This window comes from Myxine glutinosa, chromosome 1 (assembly GCF_964187855.1).
Source record: "Myxine glutinosa chromosome 1, kmMyxGlut1.1, whole genome shotgun sequence".
Classification (NCBI taxonomy): domain Eukaryota; kingdom Metazoa; phylum Chordata; class Myxini; order Myxiniformes; family Myxinidae; genus Myxine; species Myxine glutinosa.
Window position 1 is genome coordinate 370,867,797 of NC_136261.1, and position 23,117 is coordinate 370,890,913.

The 23,117-nt window shown below is 44.6% G+C and overlaps 2 protein-coding genes across 2 annotated transcripts; one reads left to right on the forward strand and one right to left on the reverse strand.

Moving 5' to 3' along the window:
• The first annotated feature begins 1,022 nt into the window (after positions 1 to 1,022).
• Positions 1,023 to 18,131, forward strand: LOC144889531 (protein CFAP276-like). The gene is made up of 5 exons (XM_078770147.1): positions 1,023 to 1,371; positions 3,966 to 4,082; positions 4,800 to 4,915; positions 7,040 to 7,158; positions 17,762 to 18,131. The coding sequence occupies exons 1-5, from the start codon at positions 1,297 to 1,299 to the stop codon at positions 17,830 to 17,832; spliced, it is 498 nt and encodes a 165-aa protein (XP_078626273.1). The 5' UTR covers positions 1,023 to 1,296; the 3' UTR covers positions 17,833 to 18,131.
• On the reverse strand, positions 7,673 to 8,873 carry LOC144889840 (uncharacterized). The gene is made up of 2 exons (XM_078771049.1): positions 8,787 to 8,873; positions 7,673 to 8,648 (listed from the first exon to the last, which is right to left on the reverse strand). The coding sequence occupies exons 1-2, from the start codon at positions 8,841 to 8,843 to the stop codon at positions 7,800 to 7,802; spliced, it is 906 nt and encodes a 301-aa protein (XP_078627175.1). The 5' UTR covers positions 8,844 to 8,873; the 3' UTR covers positions 7,673 to 7,799.
• Positions 18,132 to 23,117: the final 4,986 nt, after the last annotated feature.

Genomic DNA, 23,117 nt, shown 5'->3' on the forward strand with positions numbered 1-23,117 from the left:
AATGATTAATAATGAAAATAAATAAATAGGAATCGTAAAAAATAATTAATATATTAATCAATTGGCTAATAGCACACCGAAACCACCATCCTTTCATCCAAATCTGCAACTTTTTGAAAATTAAGTAATAAATCGAATAATTAAATAATTAATTGATTAATCAATAAATCAAAAATATCTTTTACAGCCAAATCACTTGGTCATTGTGTCCAAATATCAGCTTCCTCGCTCAAAGGGTTCCATCTGCCAGTAACCCTCTCCTTATTGTGTTCAATCTCCAATCAATATATCGTTTGGTGATTGTATACCTGTATCATGATTGTATACCTGTATCATGATTGTATACCGAAATTCTCACCCTGATGAGACAAGCGTTGGTTGGAACACTAAAACTGGTTCATTGAACTTAACGACATTATTTTAATGACACACTGCATTTGTGATTCTTAAAAAAAAAACTTTAGGACAGGAGGACAGCCGGCTTTAACGTTTCCACGTGGAAAAATATTTAAGAAAAAGACAGGACGGGCGTCCTGGATTCGAACCCAGACAAGTACCCCGCCGAGTGACGCTGTTGTGAAACAAACACGATCAACGTCCGTCACGTAGCAACGGCGTCGCAACAAAGGAGGTCGGAGTTCCTGAGAGGCCGGAGATCCCCGTGAGGCCGGGGTTCCCGCGAGCTTGAAGTTCCCGCGAGGCCGGGGTTCCCGCGAGGCCGGAGTTCCAGCGAGGCCGGGGTTCCAGCGAGGCCGGGGTTCCCGCGAGACCGGGTTCCCGCAAGGCCGGGGTTCCCGCGAGACCGGAGTTCCAGCGAGGCCGGGGTTCCCGCGAGGCCGGGGTTCCCGCGAGACCGGAGTTCCAGCGAGGCCGGGGTTCCCGCGAGACCAGAGTTCCAGCGAGGCCGGGGTTCCCGCGAGGCCGGGGTTCCCGCGAGGCCGGGGTTCCCGCGAGACCGGGGTTCCCGCGAGACCGGAGTTCCCGCGAGCTTGAACTTGAAGTTCCCGCGAGGCCGGGGTTCCCGCGAGCTTGAAGTTCCCGCGAGGCCGGGGTTCCCGCGAGGCCGGAGTTCCAGCGAGGCCGGGGTTCCCGCGAGACCGGAGTTCCAGCGAGGCCGGGGTTCCCGCGAGACCGGAGTTCCAGCGAGGCCGGGGTTCCCACGAGACCGGGTTCCCGCGAGGCCGGGGTTCCCGCGAGGCCGGAGTTCCAGCGAGCTTGAAGTTCCCGCGAGGCCGGGGTTCCCGCGAGCTTGGCCGTCCCCTTGAACCGCTCAGGACATCGAGAAATCACTGCACAATGGTCGATCCCAGCGGCCCCGAACTGCCGAAAGTTGGCACCGATCGTGACGTCATTGAGAAACGTCCTAAAAATGTGAGCTTCGTTCTCTCACTCCCACGAAACGGACCGAGTGGGTTCAATGAATTATTGACACGAGTTAATGATTGGTTAATTGTGAGATAATGACGTCACTGCCGAATGGAGATCTTCATTGATCTGTTACTGTTGCTGTTCCATCTGAGAATCCCGTGTGCGAGACCGAGGTTCAAATCCCATCCATAAACGAGATGTGTTTCTTCATTGTCCACAAATGTCCTTGTAATGAATGTAAAAGTGCATTGATGTCTATTAACGTCTTTGTCCTTCATCGGATTGATGTATAACAGTACAAGCTCCAACATGAACGTTCTCACTTAGATCGATGTAAACAATTAATTAATTAATTAAGGGTACAACGGAGGATGTCTGAAGGTTTCTGGACGTCGGAATCCTCAATGACAACACGTGGGTCATTAAAAAACGTCACTCAGATTCCTATTGATTATACCTGTACCTGTACCTGCACCTGCACGAGGGTCTTCAAATAACGTCACTGAGATTCCTATTCAATATACCTGTACCTGCATGACGGACTTCAAATAACGTCACGCAGATTCCTATTGATTATTTCTGTACCTGCACCTGTACCTGCACCTGCACCTGCACGAGGGTCTTCAAATAACGTCACTGAGATTCCTATTCAATATACCTGTACCTGCATGAAGGACTTCAAATAACGTCACTCAGATTCCTATTGATTATATCTATATCTACTTGCATGAGGGTCTTCAATTAACGTCACTGAGATTCCTATTGACTATAACTGTATCTACCTACACGAGGGTCTTCAAATAATTTCACTGAGATTCCTATTGATTATTTCTGTATCTACCTGCACGAGGGTCTTCAAATAATGTCACTGAGATTCCTATTGATTTTATCTGTATCTACCTGCACGAGGGTCTTCAAATAATGTCACTGAGATTCCTATTGATTATTTCTGTACCTGCACGAGGGTCTTCAAATAATGTCACTGAGATTCCTATTGATTATTTCTGTATCTACCTGCACGAGGGTCTTCAAATAATGTCACTGAGATTCCTATTGATTATTTCTGTACCTGCACGAGGGTCTTCAAATAATGTCACTCAGATTCCTATTGATTATATCTGTATCTACCTGCACGAGGGTCTTCAAATAATGTCACTCAGATTCCTATTGATTATATCTGTATCTACCTCCACGAGGGACTTCAAATAACGTCACTCCGATTCCTATTGATTATATCTGTACCTGCATGAGGGACTTCAAATAACGTCACTGAGATTCCTATTGACTATACCTGTACCTTCACCTGCACGAGGGTCTTTAAATAACGTCACTCAGATTCCTATTGATTATATCTGTATCTACCTCCACGAGGGACTTCAAATAACGTCACTCAGATTCCTATTCAATATGCCTGTACCTGCATGAGGGACTTCAAATAACGTCACTGAGATTCCTATTGACTATACCTGTACCTTCACCTGCACGAGGGTCTTTAAATAACGTCACTCAGATTCCTATTGATTATATCTGCATCTACCTGCACGAGGGTCTTCAAATAATGTCACTGAGATTCCTATTGATTATATCTGTACCTGCATGAGGGTCTTCAAATAACGTCACTCAGATTACTATTGATTATATCTGTACCTGCATGAGGGTCTTCAAATAACGTCACTCAGATTCTTATTGACTATACCTGTATCGACCTGCACGAGGGTCTTCAAATAATGTCATTCAGATTCCTGTTGATTATACGTGTGCGAGGGTCTTCATTCATGCTTCGTATTGATTATACCTGTACAAGGGTCTTCATTCATGCTTCGTATTGATTATACCTGTACCAGGGTCTTCATTCATGCTTCGTATTGATTATACGTGTACAAGGGTCTTCATTCATGCTTCGTATTGATTATACGTGTACAAGGGTCTTCATTCATGCTTCGTATTGATTATACGTGTACAAGGGTCTTCATTCATGCTTCGTATTGATTATACGTGTACAAGGGTCTTCATTCATGCTTCGTATTGATTATACGTGTACAAGGGTCTTCATTCATGCTTCGTATTGATTATACGTGTACAAGGGTCTTCATTCATGCTTCGTATTGATTATAGCTGTACAAGGGTCTTCATTCATGCTTCGTATTGATTATACGTGTACAAGGGTCTTCATTCATGGTTCGTATTGATTATAGCTGTACAAGTGTCTTCATTCATGCTTCGTATTGATTATACGTGTACAAGGGTCTTCATTCATGCTTCGTATTGATTATAGCTGTACAAGGGTCTTCATTCATGCTTCGTATTGATTATACCTGTACAAGGGTCTTCATTCATGCTTCGTATTGATTATACCTGTACAAGGGTCTTCATTCATGCTTCGTATTGATTATACCTGTACAAGGGTCTTCATTCATGCTTCGTATTGATTATACCTGTACAAGGGTCTTCATTCATACAGGTGTATGAACGTGTTACGCTTGAGCTACTTTTTCCAGTGTAAACTTAATTTGTCGATTCCGGATCATGCATGTATCATGTATGAACCAACATGACCATATTGGTGTGTGATGGATGTACTGTGACTGGACCCACAGAAGTATCCACGCCCCAAAGGTGCGGTCGTGTTTCGAGAGGACTCACCATGGAAGCGTCTGCACGCCACGCACACCCTGAGCAGCGCCCGGGCCGTGTTTGACTACTTCGATCCCCAGGTACGTAATTACTGATTGGGTGCAGAGGAGAGGTAAAGCACATAGTGCTTGTTGGGACAGGGTGGGGCTTGATATCTTCCTCGGTCCTGGTTATACCTTCAGAACGCTGAACACACATTCAACGGACGGCACACGTATTGATGAATCACCCTGCATGTGAACCACCAGGTTGACAGTTTCTACCTGGGTCGGGATTCAAACCTAGGCTAAACAGCTGAGAGGTGAGTGCCTCGAAGCTATCCCATCAGCCTTTTGTTCAAATAATTTGGGGGGAGGGGTAAGGGATGGGGGGGGGGGGTTAAGATGAAAATTGATGATTTTAGAAGTTTGACCTTGAGTTGACCTTTGACCTCAAATAGTTGCTTCCCCGATTCAATGATGCCCTATGCAATTGATGTTTAATTTTCAAGCCAATCGGATGAAAAATGACAATTTTAGCAATTCGACCTCAAGATGACCTTTGTCCCCGAAATCAATTGGCTTCTTCATCATGATCAACTCCACCATCTGGTGAGGTTTCGTCACGATCGGTTTAAAATTGTGACCTGTCGGCGATTGACAGACAAACAGACAGAACAACGAACAAGACCAACAATATAAAATCTTCCATTTTGCAAGGAACAAATAGCCAAGATCAAATTCATCGACCTGACAATAACATCGCGGCCGTGTTACTGACCAATGATCGATGAATGTGTCCTTGTTGTTCGTCCCAAGGCCCCGCTCGACGATCTGGATTTCGTGCTCAAAGCACAGTACGATCACAGCACGGACTGCCTGCAGGACAAGAGCAGGACTGTGATACAGAAGGAAACTTTGGGGGATGACCATGGGTGAGTGGTAGGCCAACTTAAATTAAGGGAGTGTCATGAAATGGGTCACTTTATTTTTGTCATTGGAACAGTTCGTAGTTTAATTTAAGTCGAGTTTAACTCGCTTTTGTGGTTTAATCGTAAAATTAAAAACATCCCACGCACATCCAAAATGGCGACGGATGTTCTCAAGATGGTGGAAGGAGGCTCGATGCGAATGGCATTGACATCAGGGCGAGTTAGGCCTCAAGTTCGAAGAAGGGTGATTAGAGCTGGAATTTGTTCAGGATTCCGGCGATAAGTCGCCGACTCTTCGCGAAGGGCACCGTGGGATCTTTACCGTCCACCAACGAATGCTGCAGACGGGACATCCATTTCGCATCCATCCGACGTATGTCACACAAATTGATGATGACTCATCCTGCCTGTGAAACACTTGGATGACAGTTTACAGCTGGGTCAGGATTCAAACCCAGGCTTGACAGCTTAAAGGTGAGTGTGCGTACCTCGAGGCTATCCTGCCATGGTGTGGGGACGACGAGGCATAAATAATTTTAATTATATAATGAATGCTACTTTCACAAATTGAACTAGAAAGCATGTGCAAATGCAAGGCCCGTCCGCCTCCGTTTGTATTTATTCGGCATCTTCTCCTTCCGCTTCTTCTTCTTCTTCTTCTGTATGTTCAACATAATGAAAACAGTTTTTAAAAAAATGCAAAATGAAAATTGATGATCATATGCATTGACCTTGGCCTTTAACCTTTTTATTAAATAAAAAAAACAACTGACTCCCACCTTTTGATTGGTGAACCAATCCAGTGACCCGATATGCAAATTCCTGAAATTTTAGGTCGATAGGGTGAAAATTGGTGTTTTTATGCAACCTTGACCTTTGACCTTTTAGTCCGAAAAACAATCGGCTTCTAGATTTTGATTGGTGAACGAATTCTGTGACCCAATATGCAAATTCTTAAACTTTCAGGTCAGTCGGATGAAAATTGATGATTTTACGTGTCGTTGACCTTTGACCTTTTGACCAAATTGTTAACTTGCCTTCTCCGTATTATCATAACTAGGGCATGCCCGTACTATATCTATATCTAAAATTATATCCCCCCCCTCTATTTACATGAAATGGTTTGGTCCAAAGCGAACGGCTTGCGAGTGGTGACAATCCCCCCCCTCTATTTACATGCAATGGTTTGGTCCAAAGCGAACGGCTTCCGGAGTTTGGTAAAGAAATCGCCATCGCGTGCACAAACGCGCAGGAAAGCGAATGAATCGCAAATTCGTTTTTATTAGTTGTAAAACATAGTTTAACGCCAACATAGTTTGCAAACGTGAAATAAATGAATACGCTCTCAAATGTGCCATCCGAGGCAGAGTGTGCCCGCCACGTTCGGCACACGCGATCGTTCGCTGCTCTCTGATTGGTTGAATCGTTTTTTGGACATAGCTCGGTAAGTAATTGTCCGATTAATATGAAACCTTGAAAAGGCACATCCTCGGGTCCCCAGCAATATACCTGGCAAGTTAAAAGTATATCGGACCCGTGGTTGTCGAGAAACAGCGGTCACAGACAAACGTACAGACAGACAGAGATTACTGGAATTATAGATAGATAATGGTTTGGTGAAAATTTGATGACAAAACTCAAATGGTAAAAGAGTTTTGGCTCGGACACACACACACACACACACACACACACACACACACACACACACACACACACACACACACAAGTGATTACAATACCCCATCTCATGCTGCGCAGGGAACTGACTAATACGGCATTGTCTTATCTTTATGCTTTGGATGATCACCACAATCATTAATCAACGCTTAAAATGAATCAGCCAATCGGGTTGAAGTGCACAATAAATTTAGAAGCAAATACATTATCATTATTACATACAAAATCTGGATTCTAAAAATACAGGATATGTTCATACTTACACACTTGGTGTGTCCGTGTAGGTTTTGTCAGCCAAAGAGAACAAAAGGTATCCACGTCACCATGGCAACCTATTGATGAAATTTTGCATTGTTTTCTAAAGATGGAGGGCAATGCAACTTATGATATGTTGTGTGAAATAGTAAAACGTGATTTCGTGACGAGCACTGTTTTGTCCTCTTGATTCAGACGGATTTTGAAGAACATACCAAAGGAATTAGTGCTGGATGATGACCCCATGAACCCCCCTCTCGTGAAATGGACTAACCTGACCAAGAGCTCCATTTACAGCAGAAAGGGAACAATCGGTAAGACACAGTTTCTTTGGAATGAGCAAACGCTGAACGTCGTGTTTTATACCCTCTCCCCTTCCGTCGAGATCACTCTGCTCTCTCTCACCCTCCTCGGCTCCTCCGATACACGCAATCTTCCATTATCCCACTCCTGCTAGTCTAGTAGGAAGACTAGGTCCCCCTGCACCCCCCGGAGATATACTTCTAATCAGTGTTTCTAGATTGGAAAAAATGTGTAGAAAATGACTAGCTATGGCCCCAAGCTGAAAAAATGTCCCACATACCATTTTATGCAAATTACTGCTGCCATTATCAAAAAAACGATTTTTGACATATCTCAGCCAATATTGCAGATAATTGAAAAATGAAGGTGTCTAGACCCATGTTTTGAAGGGCATAGATCATGATAGAACTATTCATAACATGATTACATGTGTCTATGGTATACTAGTATGCTAATTAGTGCTTTATTTACAAAATAATCACAGTTTTACGAAATAATAGACTCATATTAAGGTCCGTCTACACAGACGTTAACACAAAGTTTTATTTTTCTAAATATTACAACTGTCAAAATAGTCCTAGCACTCAATGTGACCACTCTTCTCTTGCTTGTTTTAGATAAACATCATTAGCATTAGTGATTCTACACTGAGTCAGTCATCATCATTTTCATCGAAATCGTCAGAGTCAAACTCTTCTTCTCCTTCCTCTTCCTCCTCCTCTTCGTGCTCTCCTGTGTTCAGAAGATCCACCAGTGAGGTTGGTAGGATGGGACCACTGGACCACATTGGTTTCAACAGTCCTTCATCAGTCCTTATCCATCCTTGCTCCTCATAAGGTTTTGGCTTTTCGATGATAGGTTGATCGGCTCTTTTGTACAATGCTACGCGGTGGTTCACACGCTGGATGTGCGGCTTCAGGGCAGACTGGCATGGAGGAAGGCGAGCCAGATCAACCTTGGACTTGGATGTGAGGGTCTTGTCCTCTCCCACCATTTTTCGTAGCAGCTTGGCACGGACAATGTCCACTGATGACTCGCGACTCTGGCCGTACATCACACAGGTGAATTTTTCTAACTGCCTCTCCACCTCAGGGTTGGCATCCCAGTTGTCACCCAGTTCACCGAATGCCCTGTGAAACCTGGGATTCTTCTCCAGCTTTTTCAAGGGCCCGACTTTTCCCTTCCCTTTGAAGGCACTGGTGCAGTCTTCTCCGCTGAACACATAGTACCCCAGGAGAGTGGCACAGTAGTCCTCTCCCAGGGATTCTGCCAGCTCAGAGACGTTGACAAGTTGGCGATGCTTCCCTGACCCTGTATCCAGGTACACCGTCAGCTTGATGTTGTGGGCATGGTGGAGCAGGATCAGGAGGATGTCTGTGTCCGGTGTTCTGACTACAGCGTTCTTGTATCCGATGGTAGCAGCATGATGGAGGTACAGAACCACCCTGGTATCAGTCTCTTCCTGGTTGCTGTAGATCGTGGGGAGTTCACGTACCTCGACCTGAAACACAAAAAGGCACCGCATTTCAATCACCAGTCACTGCCAGTTTCAGATCTAGACAAACATCACAGGTAATCACCTTTTTTTCAGGAAAAATTACAAATTGAATCGCCATTCACGAAGGGCTTTCAATTTTACCTTGCCATTCGTTGAGGCAAGTTGGTGGGCCTTCCCCTCCACGATCAGCACAGCCATCTCTGTTCTCTCCAGCCTGGTAGCTGCCTCTTGTCCACTCTGTTGTGACCTATTGATGGTAGGTAGCATTCGGTCCTTGCTGCTCTCGAACCCGGGCTTGACCTCCTGCACCATGATTCCTCCAGCACTGTTTACAATGTTGCTGCCGTGCACACTGGTAGTGGTTTTATTCAAGTTGTCCCACTCACAGTGGAATACAAGGTTGCCCTCTCCTGTCACAATTTGTGGTGTACGATAAGTTGAGACTTCATCCAGGACCTTGGCGAGAGCAGTTTCCAACTCCAAGGCGAAATCGTAGCTCTCAGAGTGTCCAAGCCTGTGTAGTATTGTGGTGAGCTGTTTGCTTCGGAACAGGTGCCTTACAGTCACACAGAGGAGAATGTGCTTTGGTAACTTCCATTTTCCATCTGACACTGCACGGCACAGATCTTGTCCAATGGAGAAGACCAGACGCTTCACCTTTTCTGTCTCGATGCCCTCCTTGCCAGTCATTAGCACGCTGAGAAAGCGGACAAGGTCTGGAGGTAGGATGTCTTCAGGATTGAGCTCCATGTCTTCAGCTGTTGGTGGCCATGGTTGGTCTTTACACTCTCTGAAAGCCTGTAGAATACCCTGGCGAAGTTGGAGGGCAACATTTTGGTTCTTGTTTGTGCTTCCGAGTGTGAATGCTCGTGCGAGAGCATTGGAAACTGTTATGTTTGAGCTGTGCACAAGCCAGAAAGAAATGACATCACATTTGTCATGATCAACCTTCGTGAAGTGGATATGCTCCTTGATTGGGTCATTCTGTAGGCGTTTCAGTAGTTTCTCTGACCGATAATTTGAGTTCTCATATCCATTCAGTTTCAGTTCCTCGACATAGAGCAAGCGCAAGGAAGAAAGCTGTAGAACTTTATTCTGCTGGATGACCTGGGTTTGAATGTGTTCCAGTACTGAGTTGAATGCCTTTTCATGGGCGGCTGACATGCAAGCCTGCTCCTTTGGTGCTTCGGCTCTGTGAATCGCACGCTCATAGTTGTAGAATGCTGTGCGGAAAGCTTTAAAACATGACGGATGGTGTTTGGCCTCACATGCAAAGAGGTCTTTGTTTTTCACCTTTCGATGGAGTCGATAGAGACCCATTTTCTCAGCCCGTGTTTCGATTTTCTCCCATGCATTTTCTTTGTTTTTAAAGGATGGGAAGGTTGTAGGCCTCTCAGTATTGCGATGAGCATCTTTGGTCTCAACTTTCTCACAAAATATACACTCTGGCGGGAAGATGGGTTCAGCAGAACCTCCTGGTTTACGAGGAGAGTGATGCCATGATGAGGTTGATGGCCCTGGTTCTGTATCATCTCCCAGACGATGAAAGTGGCGGACAAAGTGCTTATAACACTTGCTGTGATATCCTACTCTTTCTAGGTCATCAGGAAGAGTTGCCGGGATCTGATCACATACTGATTGCATACGACATGGGGAGTCATGCGGTTGGTTGAGACGTCTATCCCGGATCTTTTGAAGCAGTTGCAGTTTTTCTGAAGCAGATCCTTTAATTTTACGGAGGGGCGTGAAATCCCCATGATCAGACATGGATGGTACATGAAGGATGCATGTAGGAGGAGAGCTTTGGGCTGCAGGTTCTACACTCCGTTTTCTTTTGGGCATGCTTGCTGTCGATGTCTACCATCACTGTTAAATGACAAATAAGAAATCACGAATGATGTTAAAAGTGCCTGTGAAAGGAGGCTCTGAGTTTTCAGTGAGGTAACAGAGGTTCTGAGTCATGTTCTACACTAGGGTACTTTTTAGCTGACTAAACCATGTTTAGTGGCATCAAAAGTGCTAATAGCTAAAACATCTAAATTCTTCCACACTAACGTTAGCTATCTAGGCCAATGAAACATTGTGCTAAGTTACTGTAGCTAGCTCAGCTGTCGTGCCTCTTTCTGGTTCAATTCATATACAGAAGTCAACAGATATGTCTCATGTTTGGCATTAACAAAAGTTTAAGTTACACCGACATTAGGAACATACTGTACATAGATGAGGCTAGCTTTAACGTTAGCTAACATGGTGCTAGCTGGCTCAGCTGTTATTCTGCCTGTTTATGATTTCATGCAGAAACTGAAGTCAAGAGTGTGAGTAACATTATAGTTAGCATCTTACCTGGCTAGATTGGAGGATGAATACCAAGAACAACACACAGATGGAATGGAAGACTGAACTTTCAACTGAGGTATTCAATAACATCAACGTTACCAATTGATACGAGCGCGCGACATTACCAATTGATACGAGCGCACGAGCGCGCATGTTACATGGATGGAAATGTAAAATGGCAGCTATAGCAGCACTAATTTGGATCTCTAGTCTGTCATTTCTGCACTGTGATTGGATAACATAAAAAAATATGTTTGGGAGTTAACAGCAGGAGTTGGTAGATTTTACGTGGGCTGGGTGAGAAACCTTTAAATAAGCAAGGGAAAATCTCTCGCAATACAAAGTCAATGGTGGGAAGAAAAGTTGAGTGGTACCAATGTTACTGCCAATGTCCCGCCCCTATGCAAGACTCAGGAGCATCTTGTTGACATTTAACCTTGAAAATACCTGGGTTTAGACCCCTTATGTACCATGTTAAGTTATCTGCAGTATTAACGTATCCTTATCATTTGTAAAACTGATTATTTTGTAATTACAGCATTAATATGCATACTAGTATACCATAGACACATGTAATCATGTTATGAATAGTTCTATCATGATCTATGCCCTTCAAAACATGGGTCTAGACACCTTCATTTTTCAATTATCTGCAATATTGGCTGAGATATGTCAAAAATCGTTTTTTTGATAATGGCAGCAGTAATTTGCATAAAAATGGTATGTGGGACATTTTTTCAGCTTGGGGCCATAGCTAGTCATTTTCTACACATTTTCTCCAATCTAGAAACACTGATTAGAAGTATATCTCCGGGGGGTGCAGGGGGACCTAGTCTTCCTACTAGACTATGCTTCAAACCTCCATGTCTGTCTGTCTCGAAGAAATTCTTTTTTGCAATCCCATAAACCGAAAGGTACAGTTATTCAGGTTTGTGCCGCTGATGTAGTGCCCCGATTACCAGCGAGCTTGTACCCAATTTGCCTACATCGGAAGGATGACAGGCTGAGTCAACGATTTGCCGACATCGGAAGGATGACAGGCTGAGTCAAAGATTTGCCGACATCGGAAGGATGACAGGCTGAGTCAACGATTTGCCGACATCGGAAGGATGACAGGCTGAGTCAAAGATTTGCCGACATCGGAAGGATGACAGGCTGAGTCAACGATTTGCCGACATCGGAAGGATGACAGGCTGAGTCAACGATTTGCCGACATCGGAAGGATGACAGGCTGAGTCAAAGATTTGCCGACATCGGAAGGATGACAGGCTGAGTCAACGCCCCTGACGTTCATTTTTTTTTTTTTTTTTTTTTTTTGGAAAACAACATCGAGGCTCGTGTAGTGTCAGAGCCAACATTAACCACAAAAAAAACCAACCGACACATAAAACATGAAATAAAGGGAGCGGGAGACAAGATGGAGAGAGAGGGGGAAACACACAAGTACAACATTGGAGAACAGGGACATCGGGAGATCTGTCGAAGGGAGAGGGCTTGGGGGGAAGAGGCGTGGAAAGGGGGGTGGGGTGGGAGAGGGATAAAACACATGGACAGAGAGCTAGGACTTCCAGGAAAGAAGTCGGTATTTCAAAAATGTGGATCTGGGGTGAATTAACAGGGGTAGAAAAAAAATCAGGGTTTTGGATGGGGGAAGATAAGAGATGGTGGTGAACAGCTGTTTTAGAGACCTGGAGGGAGGAGTGGGATTGAAGAGAGTGACGGAGTTTGTTCCAGAGGTGGGAGAAAAGAGGAATGAAAGAGTGAAGGCGAGCAGAGAGTCTTGATTTCGGCAGTTTCACCAGAAGAGAGTTGTGGCAGATCTTGTGCGACCTGTAGGAATATTTGGGAGACAGAGCACAGACAGAGCTGGGGGAACAAGGCCGGAGAGGAGTCGGTAGAAGACAGAAAGACCACCAACCTGCCTGCGGTGAGTGAGTGAAGTGCCCTCAGAGTTAGCTTCATCACGGGAGATTTCAATGATTCTGAAAGCTTTGGTTTCAACAGCGTGAAGACGAGCTAGGTGTGAGGCAGGAGCACCGGCCCAGAGGGAAGAGCAGCATTACATTGAGCTGCGGATGAAAGCCTTGAATGTGGTGAGGAGCTTTTTCAACCTGATTTTTTTCATCCTTTTTCAACCAAATAAAACGATCGACCGGGATTTGAACTCAGCATCCTCGGATCCCAAGCCAGCACCCGAATCGCTAAGCGAACACCAGGCTGGGGAAGGGGGCGAGCGGGGTTGGGGGAAGGTGAAAGGTTGAGATTGGTCCATTGAGAAATAGCTCCAAAAACTATACACAGCACAATATCTCCAAACGTTCTGCAAGGAATCGGACTAACTTGGTGGATGAGTTAGTTTGTTGACAAGAACAAGCCGTGCTTTTGATAGTCTGGCATCCCGACTTGCTCTCCAAACACTGTCTACGGCATCCAAGGCCAACTCCACTCTTGGGTTACTGACCTCCTTTACTCTCGTAGCCAACATGTGGCTCTCAGGGGAATCATTTCATCCACTCTTCCTGTTAAGGCTGGAGTACCGCTAAGCAAGGCTCTGGGCCCAGTCCTATTCCTGATCTTCATCAATTATCTCTCCGATTCTGGAAAATCCTCTTATCGATTTGCTTATGATTCCACACTCTGCCGTGAGATCCCTCATCCTTCAGACAGGCAGGCTGCATCCTCTTCCATCTCTTCAGACTTTGAAAAATCACAACATGGTCAAATACTTGTAATACGTCTTTCAATCCTGACAAATCTCACACTCACTATTTCTCCAAGAAAGGACCGCCTGGGAAACCTTCCGATCTACCTTCTCAACAACCCTCTTCAGGAAGTTCAGTCATTCAAACTCCTGGGTCTCACTCAGCCATGATCTCTCTTCGGCAATCCACATTTCAAAGTTGGCCTCCAAAGCCAGCCACCGACTGGTCATCCTCCGTCATACAAAGTCCTTCATTGGTACACCTGAACTCCTATCCACCTCCAAGGCCTTCATCTGCAGCTTGATGGAGTCCTGCTCTCTCCTCTGGGATGGCTCCGCATCACATCTTACTCAGCTTGACAATGTGGAAACCAAGGCCTCCAAGATTATTGGAAGATCCCCCAATGAAGCTGTTTTTGGGTCAATCACTTTACCGTCGCAGAGAGATCATTGGTCTCTGTGTTCTACCCCTTCCTTTCTGGTCTTGCACCCTCTGCTCTTCCCATACTTTGTCCACCCTCCCCCTCCCCAGGTTTCTGCAGGGCGCACGTGGTCCGCCATCGACCCCTTCATGGTGAAACTCACAATATTCAGAATCACTGCTCACATCCACTCATTAGGTCTTCTTTTTCCCAAAGTGGAACAAACTTCCATATTCTCTTCAATCTCATTCTTCCCTCCAGGTTTTCAAGACAGCTGTTCCCCACCATCTCAGACCATCCCCAATCCAAAACTATGACCATTTATACCCCTGTTAACCCCCACTCTCCAACCTACCCGTTTGCATTTTTCCTTCTTGAGAGTTTGCTTCCATCATCCGTCTTGTCCACTACATGGATGCTCTGCTTCCTCACCCCTCATTCCTTCCCTCTTTCCATATTTGTCCAAGTCTCCCTCTAGTTTATCCTTCAACCTCGCTGTTGGTGGCACCCCCCACCCCTCTCTCTCTCTCCGAAATCTTATTGGCTTGTTCCTGTCACCTCACCAACTCATCCACCTAGTTTTGTCATAACTCGTCCACAACTTTTTGAAATATCATGTTATTTATCATTTTTGGCCCCATCTCTCAATTATTTAGAATCACTTTTAAAAATAATTAATGTATCCTTATCTTTACCAAAATCGAAGCTGTTCGTACTTGTCACATTCCAAATCTGTCCACCAAGATCCATCCGAATCCGTCCATAACTTTTTGGGATATCGTGCTGTATATAGTTTTTGGCCCCGTCTCTCAATGGTGAAGAATCACTTAAAAATTTGAGTATTCGGATCAGGATCTTCACCAAAATAGAATCACTTCATCCTTGTCACACACAACCTGTCCGCAACATCTAACCTGTTCATATTGTTACAGGTCGCGGACAGGTGTTATAGATCGAGCGGTGGTGTAAGACCGCGACCTAACAAACTTACCCGATTCCACCCGAACTTTGGCCGTATCGCACCCTAGCTGCTCAATGAGGGAAAAGACAGGAACGACGCAATGCAAAGAGGAAAACGAAGACAAAAAGGTTGGAAATACTACTACATTTATTCCTACTATTTACACACAAGCAAAAAGAAGCAATTAAGTTTATTTACAACACATAAGATGCAGGTGACACAGTGCAAATACTAGCTTATCTACAGGCTTAACTTATCCCAGGACAGAACAAACAGAACGCTGACTCACGCGGGGAATGCCAGGAATGGCAGCAGGTGGATGGCTGGAGGGAGAGGAAAGGTCCAGGGGGGGTCTTGCAGCTCAATGGTGCGTTTAGCAGCCGCCGTTCCTTTTCGGCCCTGCTCCGAACCGCCGTTCAGGCCCCCTTTGGCGGTTGCCGGGTGTCGCTGCTGCTGCCGCCTCCACTTGCCTTGCCAGGCCTTGTCCCACTCGTCTGGTCCAACCCTCAACTCTTTCTTGGTCCCTCACTCTTTACCACCACTCTCTTGACGACCAACTCAGACCAACTCAGACCTCTACTGGCAACCGACTCACTCCAACTCCTTGTGACCAACTCTTTGTGCATCCCTGACCAACTCCCTGCAACCAACTCTCTGCAACCAACTCCCTGCAACCAACTCCTCCTGACCACTTCCGTTTTGCGCCTTTTATAGCGCCTCCAGCGATTACGCCCCCGGCGTTTTGGACACGCCCATCGGGGGTGCTCACCTCGGCCCTGGTTGGTCGCGCGACCCTCGGGCTCCGCCCTGGATGACGACGGGCGGGCGCGCCCCTCCTCCCCTCTGACGAGGTGGAGACACGCCTTTGTTCCCCGACCCGAGCCTCGTGGTCAATGGTGGTTATTGGAGGGGAGGTGATTGGGAATCGAGGGCTCAGCAATGACGAGAGGGGATGTAATATGAGGTCAATGGTGGTTATTGGAGGGGAGGTGATTGGGAATCGAGGGCTCAGCAATGACGAGAGGGGATGTAATATGAGGTCAATGGAGGTTTTGGGGATGGGAAGGAAAGGGAGATTTTTGGGGATGGGAAGGAAAGGGGATCTATTCTCTTTCACTGGTGCAATGGAGTATTTCAATTAATGGAAGACACAGCCTTACACTAATACACAGAATAAGATATAACTATCGAACATGGATATTCTATGATTGGCTGACGTGTATGCTTGTGGACTATGGGACGCCCTTTTGGTCTTTACACAGCTCCGGAGGCAGGAGGCACAGAATAACAACAACAACAATAATAATAATTCACACCAATTTACCACAATACAACACAATAAAAAAAATACAGTCCTCATCTCCGCAACAATATTTTTTTGGAGATATCCTGGCGACAGTTAGAGAGAGAGGGGTGAAAACATAACCCCAGTCCACCTTTGGTGGCAGAGGTAATTACAAGAGCATGCACTTTTTACATTACGTACCTATTTCTCTGAGATACCCTTGTTACCTCTGCCACCAAAGGTGGACTGGTGAACAGTTTACGTTTTGTATCTCAGATTGGACCAGAAAATCACAGTACAGAATCACATTTAATCAAAATCAATCACAGGAATCACAATAGATAGGTCCAGTCCATCATAGCCTGATCTACCCCTCGTTTTTGGCCATCTTATTATTATAGATCTAACGTATATGGTTATGTATGTTTATATGCGACCAAACGTCTTCTTCTTCAAATAAAATTAAAACCCAAAACACAGTCCGTGAGCTCTAAATTACGTTTGGACTGCTGAGACACCTCAGACCTTTGACGACCCTTTAAGTCCCCAAGATCCCTGAAGACCCAAAATACCCTTCAAAACCCCAAAGCACCTGAAGACCCAAAAGACCCAGAATAACCAGAAGACCCAAAAGACCTCAAAGACCCAAAAGACCCAGAAAAACCGGAAGACCCAAAAGACCCCGAAGACCCAAAAGACCTCGAAGACCCAAAAGACCCTAAAGACTTTGGACCATAACCCAAGACACCAAAGACAAAAATTTAGTAGCCGGATCCGAATTTTCACCAAAATTGAATCTATTCGTTCTTGTCACATACAGGACATCTGTGCCAAATTTCGTCCGAATCCGTCCACAACTTTTTGAGATATTTTGTTCACAAACGGACAGACAGACTGACAAACAGGGGTGAAAACATAACCTCCATCCACCTTTGGTGGCGGAGGTAATTACAAGAACATGCACTTTTTGCATTACGTACTTATTTCTCGAAGATACCCTTGTAACAAGAGTGTGTTTGTTTGCTGTGACTCCATGACATCACAATGCGTCGGATGCAGCAGTAAATACTTAATGAAATGCTGAAAGTGCAGTGGCTTTGTCCAATCTCGCCCCTGTTCAATTGAGAACCATTTTGTAATCTTGAATAACTGAACCTTTTGGTTGATGGAATTGCAAAAAATAATTTCTTCGAGACAGACAGTTACGGAGCTTTGAACCAGGAGTGGGATCATGGAAGATTGCGTGTCTTGGAGGAGCCGAGGAGGATCGGTGGGCCGACTTTAGCAGGACTGCTCAACAATGATAAGGCATCGTCGACCTTCAGAAAAAAAACGACATTCTTGAGGGTTGAACATCAACCTTCGTTGAAACTATCAATCAGATTACCAACTGCAAATCTTTTTTTGCAGAGAGTTATCACACAGCGAATACAAAGAACGGCTTCAGCAGAAAGGAAGATGGAGCTTTTTACTGCTCGTAACCTGCCCACAGACAAACACGTGTGTTTTACTCATCATGACCTTCATGCAAACTTGCCCTTTTGTGAAAACTAATAATAAAGCATTGATCATCATACACTGAGCCAGTATTTTTCAATATTCACTTTAAGTGGCAAGTAGTTGATCAGAGGTAGACCCTGAAGGTTCCAGGATAACAATATCTAAACAGGAAGTCAAATGCAGGTTCTCTGTTCTGGTATGAAAGCCGAGCAGTTCTTGATATCCTCACTGCAACAATCCCACCAGAATAGGTCAGTAATACACAAGAGGAGAACTGGAAGAGGTGTAATGGGTACCGTGGATGTATAATGCCAGTCAGGAGCTTGTGAGAAGGTCATCCTTTCGTAAGAGGCCATTACAAGACGAAACAGACTAATCGCAGGCGTTTCACTGTTTAATGGAGTTGTCTGAAATCTCTGCCTTCAGAAATTATATCTTGAACAACTAGAGGGATGGGGGATGTGGATCAGATTACATCACCAAGTTGACCAAGATGCAGTAAAGATAGGACTGGCCAAATGACCAATTTCATCACAATCTGGAAATGATTACCAAATAAACTTGCATACTGTGGTGGCCGAGTATTTATTATTCACGAAGAGACTGGTCTGATGTCCGAGAAATAGTGGTTAACGTCCAACTGAAAGCAGAAATGTTCAGCCTTGCACACCAAGCTTCAGGAAAATGAGGTAGTCTCAGAAGAATGACTGTTGCTTTCAGATTGGCAGTATAAAAAACCCAGCTCGATCACGAATAACCTCCAGGTTGAGAATAATCAATCTTCCCTCTCTGTTCTGGTATACATATGGTACCTTTTAAAATTGTGGTTGCCTTGATGCCCTCAAGGAGAAATGCAATGGGGCACAACATCGACAAAGATAGGACTGGCCAAATATCCCGAACCTAATAAGAAAGAAAATGCAATGTAATGTTGTTCCAGTTTTGGAACACTCGAGAAATTGTTTTATACCCTTCCCCAGATCTACGCCTCCTCATAATTCTATCTTGGAGTTCTATGGACAGTTCCTTGGACTTCATGGTAAAGTTTCTGACCTGACATGCACTGTCAATTGTAGGACCTTATATAGAAAGGTGTGTTTTTTCTAAATCAAGTCCAATCAATTGAATTGGCTGCAGATGGATTCCAATCATGTTTTAGAGACTTCTCAAGCATGATCAAAGGAAATTGGATGCACCTGAGCTCAATTGGGAGTGTCATAGCAAAGGGGTTGAATACTTATTGACTCGAGATATTTCAGCTTTTCATTTTTTATTAATTTAGAAAAACTTTTTTTAAAATCCACTATGACATTATGTGGATGCTCCATATTACCTCCCCAAACCCTGGTTATGGTGCACCTCAGAATCTCGAGAGGGAATGCGGCAGAAAGATTTGTATTTTTGAGTGTTCGAATAAACCATCGTAAAACCACACCAATGCAATTGTGTGGAACAAAACAAGTAATTGTATTAATAACTCTCACATACACAATAATAACACTATTAAAGAAAGTACAATGAAAATGTCACTTGCATCAAATGAACAATATATATGATGGTACCATCATTCCCAAATGCTCTCAAAGCAATAAACTCACGACACGCCAAACGAGAATGGAATTTAACATTCTCCAAAGTCTGTGCACTAATCTCCATGCTGGTTGAAGCCGAGCAGAACAACACAACAACAGGCAGGTATTGGTGCGGCTATGGATGAGGAGTTACGAGTTGAGATGTCGATATGGAAATTGAGCCGATATAGAAACCAACGGCAATCCACATGAGGAGGTCGATATGGAAATACAAACGACAAAACAAGATGCACCAAGTGGACAGCCTCTTCTTCTTCGAGGACAAAATGGCGTATAGGCCCATAATGGAAACGCTTGATTTCTCCAACGATGACTCACACTTGGTGATAAAACCTGAGACACAGGTTTAATTGCACTCGCAATATATGACGATATCGCGGGCAATCCCTTTCACGGGAAGTCTCAACTCATTCGCGACCAATACAAAAAAAAGGCCGCTTCCAGCCTCAACATGACTCATGGCTGTATCTCTATCATAGCCGTTCTCCTCCTCTCACTACCCTTCTCAATCTCTCTTCTTCCGGTCTCTTTGCTGCATTTTCCTTTTTCCTTCACAAACATTTATTTTTACCTTTTACTAAAGTCATCTCCATTTCACACAAAAATCTAAACAACAATATTACCTGAAACTAAAAATCCTAACAGTATATAATAACAACAAAGGCAGAAGTGACGGATCCGTAACAGGGAATTATGTGTAGATCAGTGCCAAAAAAGAATAATCTCAATTTACTCCATTTAAAATTCAGGCTGTAACAACAAAATGTGAAAAAGTCAATGGGTGTGAATACTTTCTGAAGGCACAGTAGTCTGTCTTCCTGTTCATGCAGCGGATGGCTCCAAGTTTCAAATTAGGTACCTCACCTCATTCCTGGAGGAGACATGCTATGTTTTCAGAGGAATTTCCAGACTTTAAGACTGGCAAAAATTAATTTCCTGAACTAAGGCTAAATCATGTTCTCCTGAGCAGCAAACTACCATATAATATTGTCGTGCAACTCCGGTTAACACCAGAGTCACGGATGGCCTAAACGGTCTTATTCGGAGGCAACTACCCAAACACGGATTCGGCTATGGCCGCGCGGGAGGAAGAAGGAAAATGGAGGCTGCGGAGAAAGCACTTAACTGCAGTCAGAAAGCACGCGCCAGCATAGCTCCGGTCTTGTAAGGGGCAATCAACTCAAGCGGGCACAGGTTTGAATGGGAAAGGAAAATAATACAAGGGTTTATTAAATAAAGGCAGCAACAGGAAAAGCACGCGCCGGTAAATCTAATGTCTAAATCGGGATCCTGCACACCAGACCTCAAACACGAACAGGGTGATGAAATAGGAAAGAAACATGTTCGTTATGTTATTGTGAACGCGGAGCTCGGTCTTATCTGGTTTCGTCGTCTTCTGGTGTAACACGGCCCCGCTCCAAGCCTCTCGCTGCTCCCATGAGGTCCGTGCACCAAGCTCCAAAGCACCGAGCACTGCTCCAAGCACCACGAGGTCCCACAGCAGGACAGCGAAGTCCACTCGGGCTACACCTCAGCCCAACTCGGGCTGCGCAGCACGTAAAAGAGCTGCAATAGCGAGTCACTTTTCTGCATCTCTCGAACCACTGACAGAAGCAACTGCTCGGAACAAACTGCATGCACTCCAGTGAACTCTCCACTCAACTCCAACTCGTCTCTCCTCTCAACTCGCCTCTCAGGAATGTAACTGCTTTCCCAACTGCGCAACTCAACTCTGCGCACTCAACTCCAACTCGGGATCCACCTCGACTCGCACCGGGACTCAACTCTGCACACGAAAAGTCCAACTGCCCAAAATGGCGTTCGGCGCTCGTTAATATCTGCTGGCTCATGACGTCAGCCCTGGCGCACTGCTAACCAATCGGTCTCCTCCACCAACTCGCCGGCTTGCCCAGGTGCACGCCCACTGCATCACTCCCACTCGCGCTCCCTGCTCCTTGTGTCATAGCACATGCTATTTGAGGTGGATAGGCCTCTCAGAGGTCGAAATGGTGGCGGCCATGTGGCGGTGTCCTGGCCTGATTTCTTCCTAACTCATGTCAGGGGGGAGGGCGTTATTTAGTGTTGCACTGAGGATCCGTCGGAATGTCTATGTGGTGTGCAGTGCCAAAAGGGACAAAGGTTTGGCTAACCAGGTGAGGACTCACTGGGGCGCTACTCCTTAATCCCGACACTACTTATCACTCGAACCTCCTGGGAGATTCACAAGTATACATCTTAAAAAACAAAACGCCTATACAGTAACTTATTACAGGTAGTTTTCCTTACCACGACACACGAAGCATGTTACCTACTCAGATCTAACTGCTCTCCATATTGCTCTACCACATCGACATAACAATATTTGCCGATGTAGATAACATGAAAATTTCATTCCTGCCATCAGTGCCCTCCATAAGGTTGAATCCTCCATGCTATTATACTCCCATAATCTACGAGTGACCTTATTATGTATACCAGCTCACTGTAAATGCTGGAAGAACTAGATGATATTCATAAAATACTTACCCTGCGCAGTCAACTTGGTGCGAGCCAACTCTTATGTTTTTGAACGTTTTTTTTTTCTTTGATCCAATATGGCTGCCAGACCACGTCACCGATGGCATCATTAATTTATATTCTCGAATATAATTGATGCGTACAACACCGTCAATAAATTTGAAACTGATCAGACGAAGCGTTGTACCTGTCGAATTATGACGTCATAATTACGGCACCAATTATGTCATCGTTAACAACACCTATCCCCCATGTGGAGTTCTTTATAATGGGCCATTTTTATATTTTTTTCCATGGAGCGGTTTCGGAGATATAGAGGTGCAAGGTTTTTTCCAAGATGGCGACCTGTACCATGTGACCTATGATGTCATAATTATCACTAAAAGATTCTACTTGAGGAGGTTCTCCGATGGTGAAAATATCGTGTCCAACAGACCAAACAATTGCAGGGAGAAAAAATTCATACTGATCGGATGAAGCATTATACTTGTCGAATTATGACGGCATAACGAAGGCACCAATGACATCATCATTAACATATGTTAATGCTCTCGCGAGATCACGGCGAGGTCACGTCTTTTCGAAGCTGTTCCATGCGCTCACGCTTTCGAAGCTAAGTGATCTTTCACATTTGTGTTTTTGTCATATCTTTATCTTTCTTTCGGTGCATGTACCTATTGGGGTGACTTTAATAGGTTTCTCGGTGTTGGTTTTTCATACCTGTGTACAGAATCGTCGGTTTTATTCGTATCGTGTATTCTGAGGCCTAGTGTAGTGCTAGTAGTAGTAGGCTACCGTGTCCTCAGACCTTGGCTTGAGGCTTTTGTTTTTTTGTTTCAGCGGTTCTTCGATCGCGCTGCAACTACTGTCGGTCTCTGTTTTTCACGGTCTTTTCACCCATACTCCCTTGTTTTAAAATCTAAAAAAAAAAAAAAAAAAAATTTTTCCCTTCCCTGTTCTTATCCGCTTGTACGTTCTTATTTGTTCTTTCGTTCTTCGTTCTTTTGCTCTTTCGTTCTTTGTTCTTTCGTTCTTCGACCACGTTGTTCAAGATCACGTGATCAAGTTGTTAATACATGTTTCATCTGTCCCCTGAAGAACTTTATTATTATGTCATATTCTATAACACTTTTTTCTACTTCTTCTATAAAAGGATG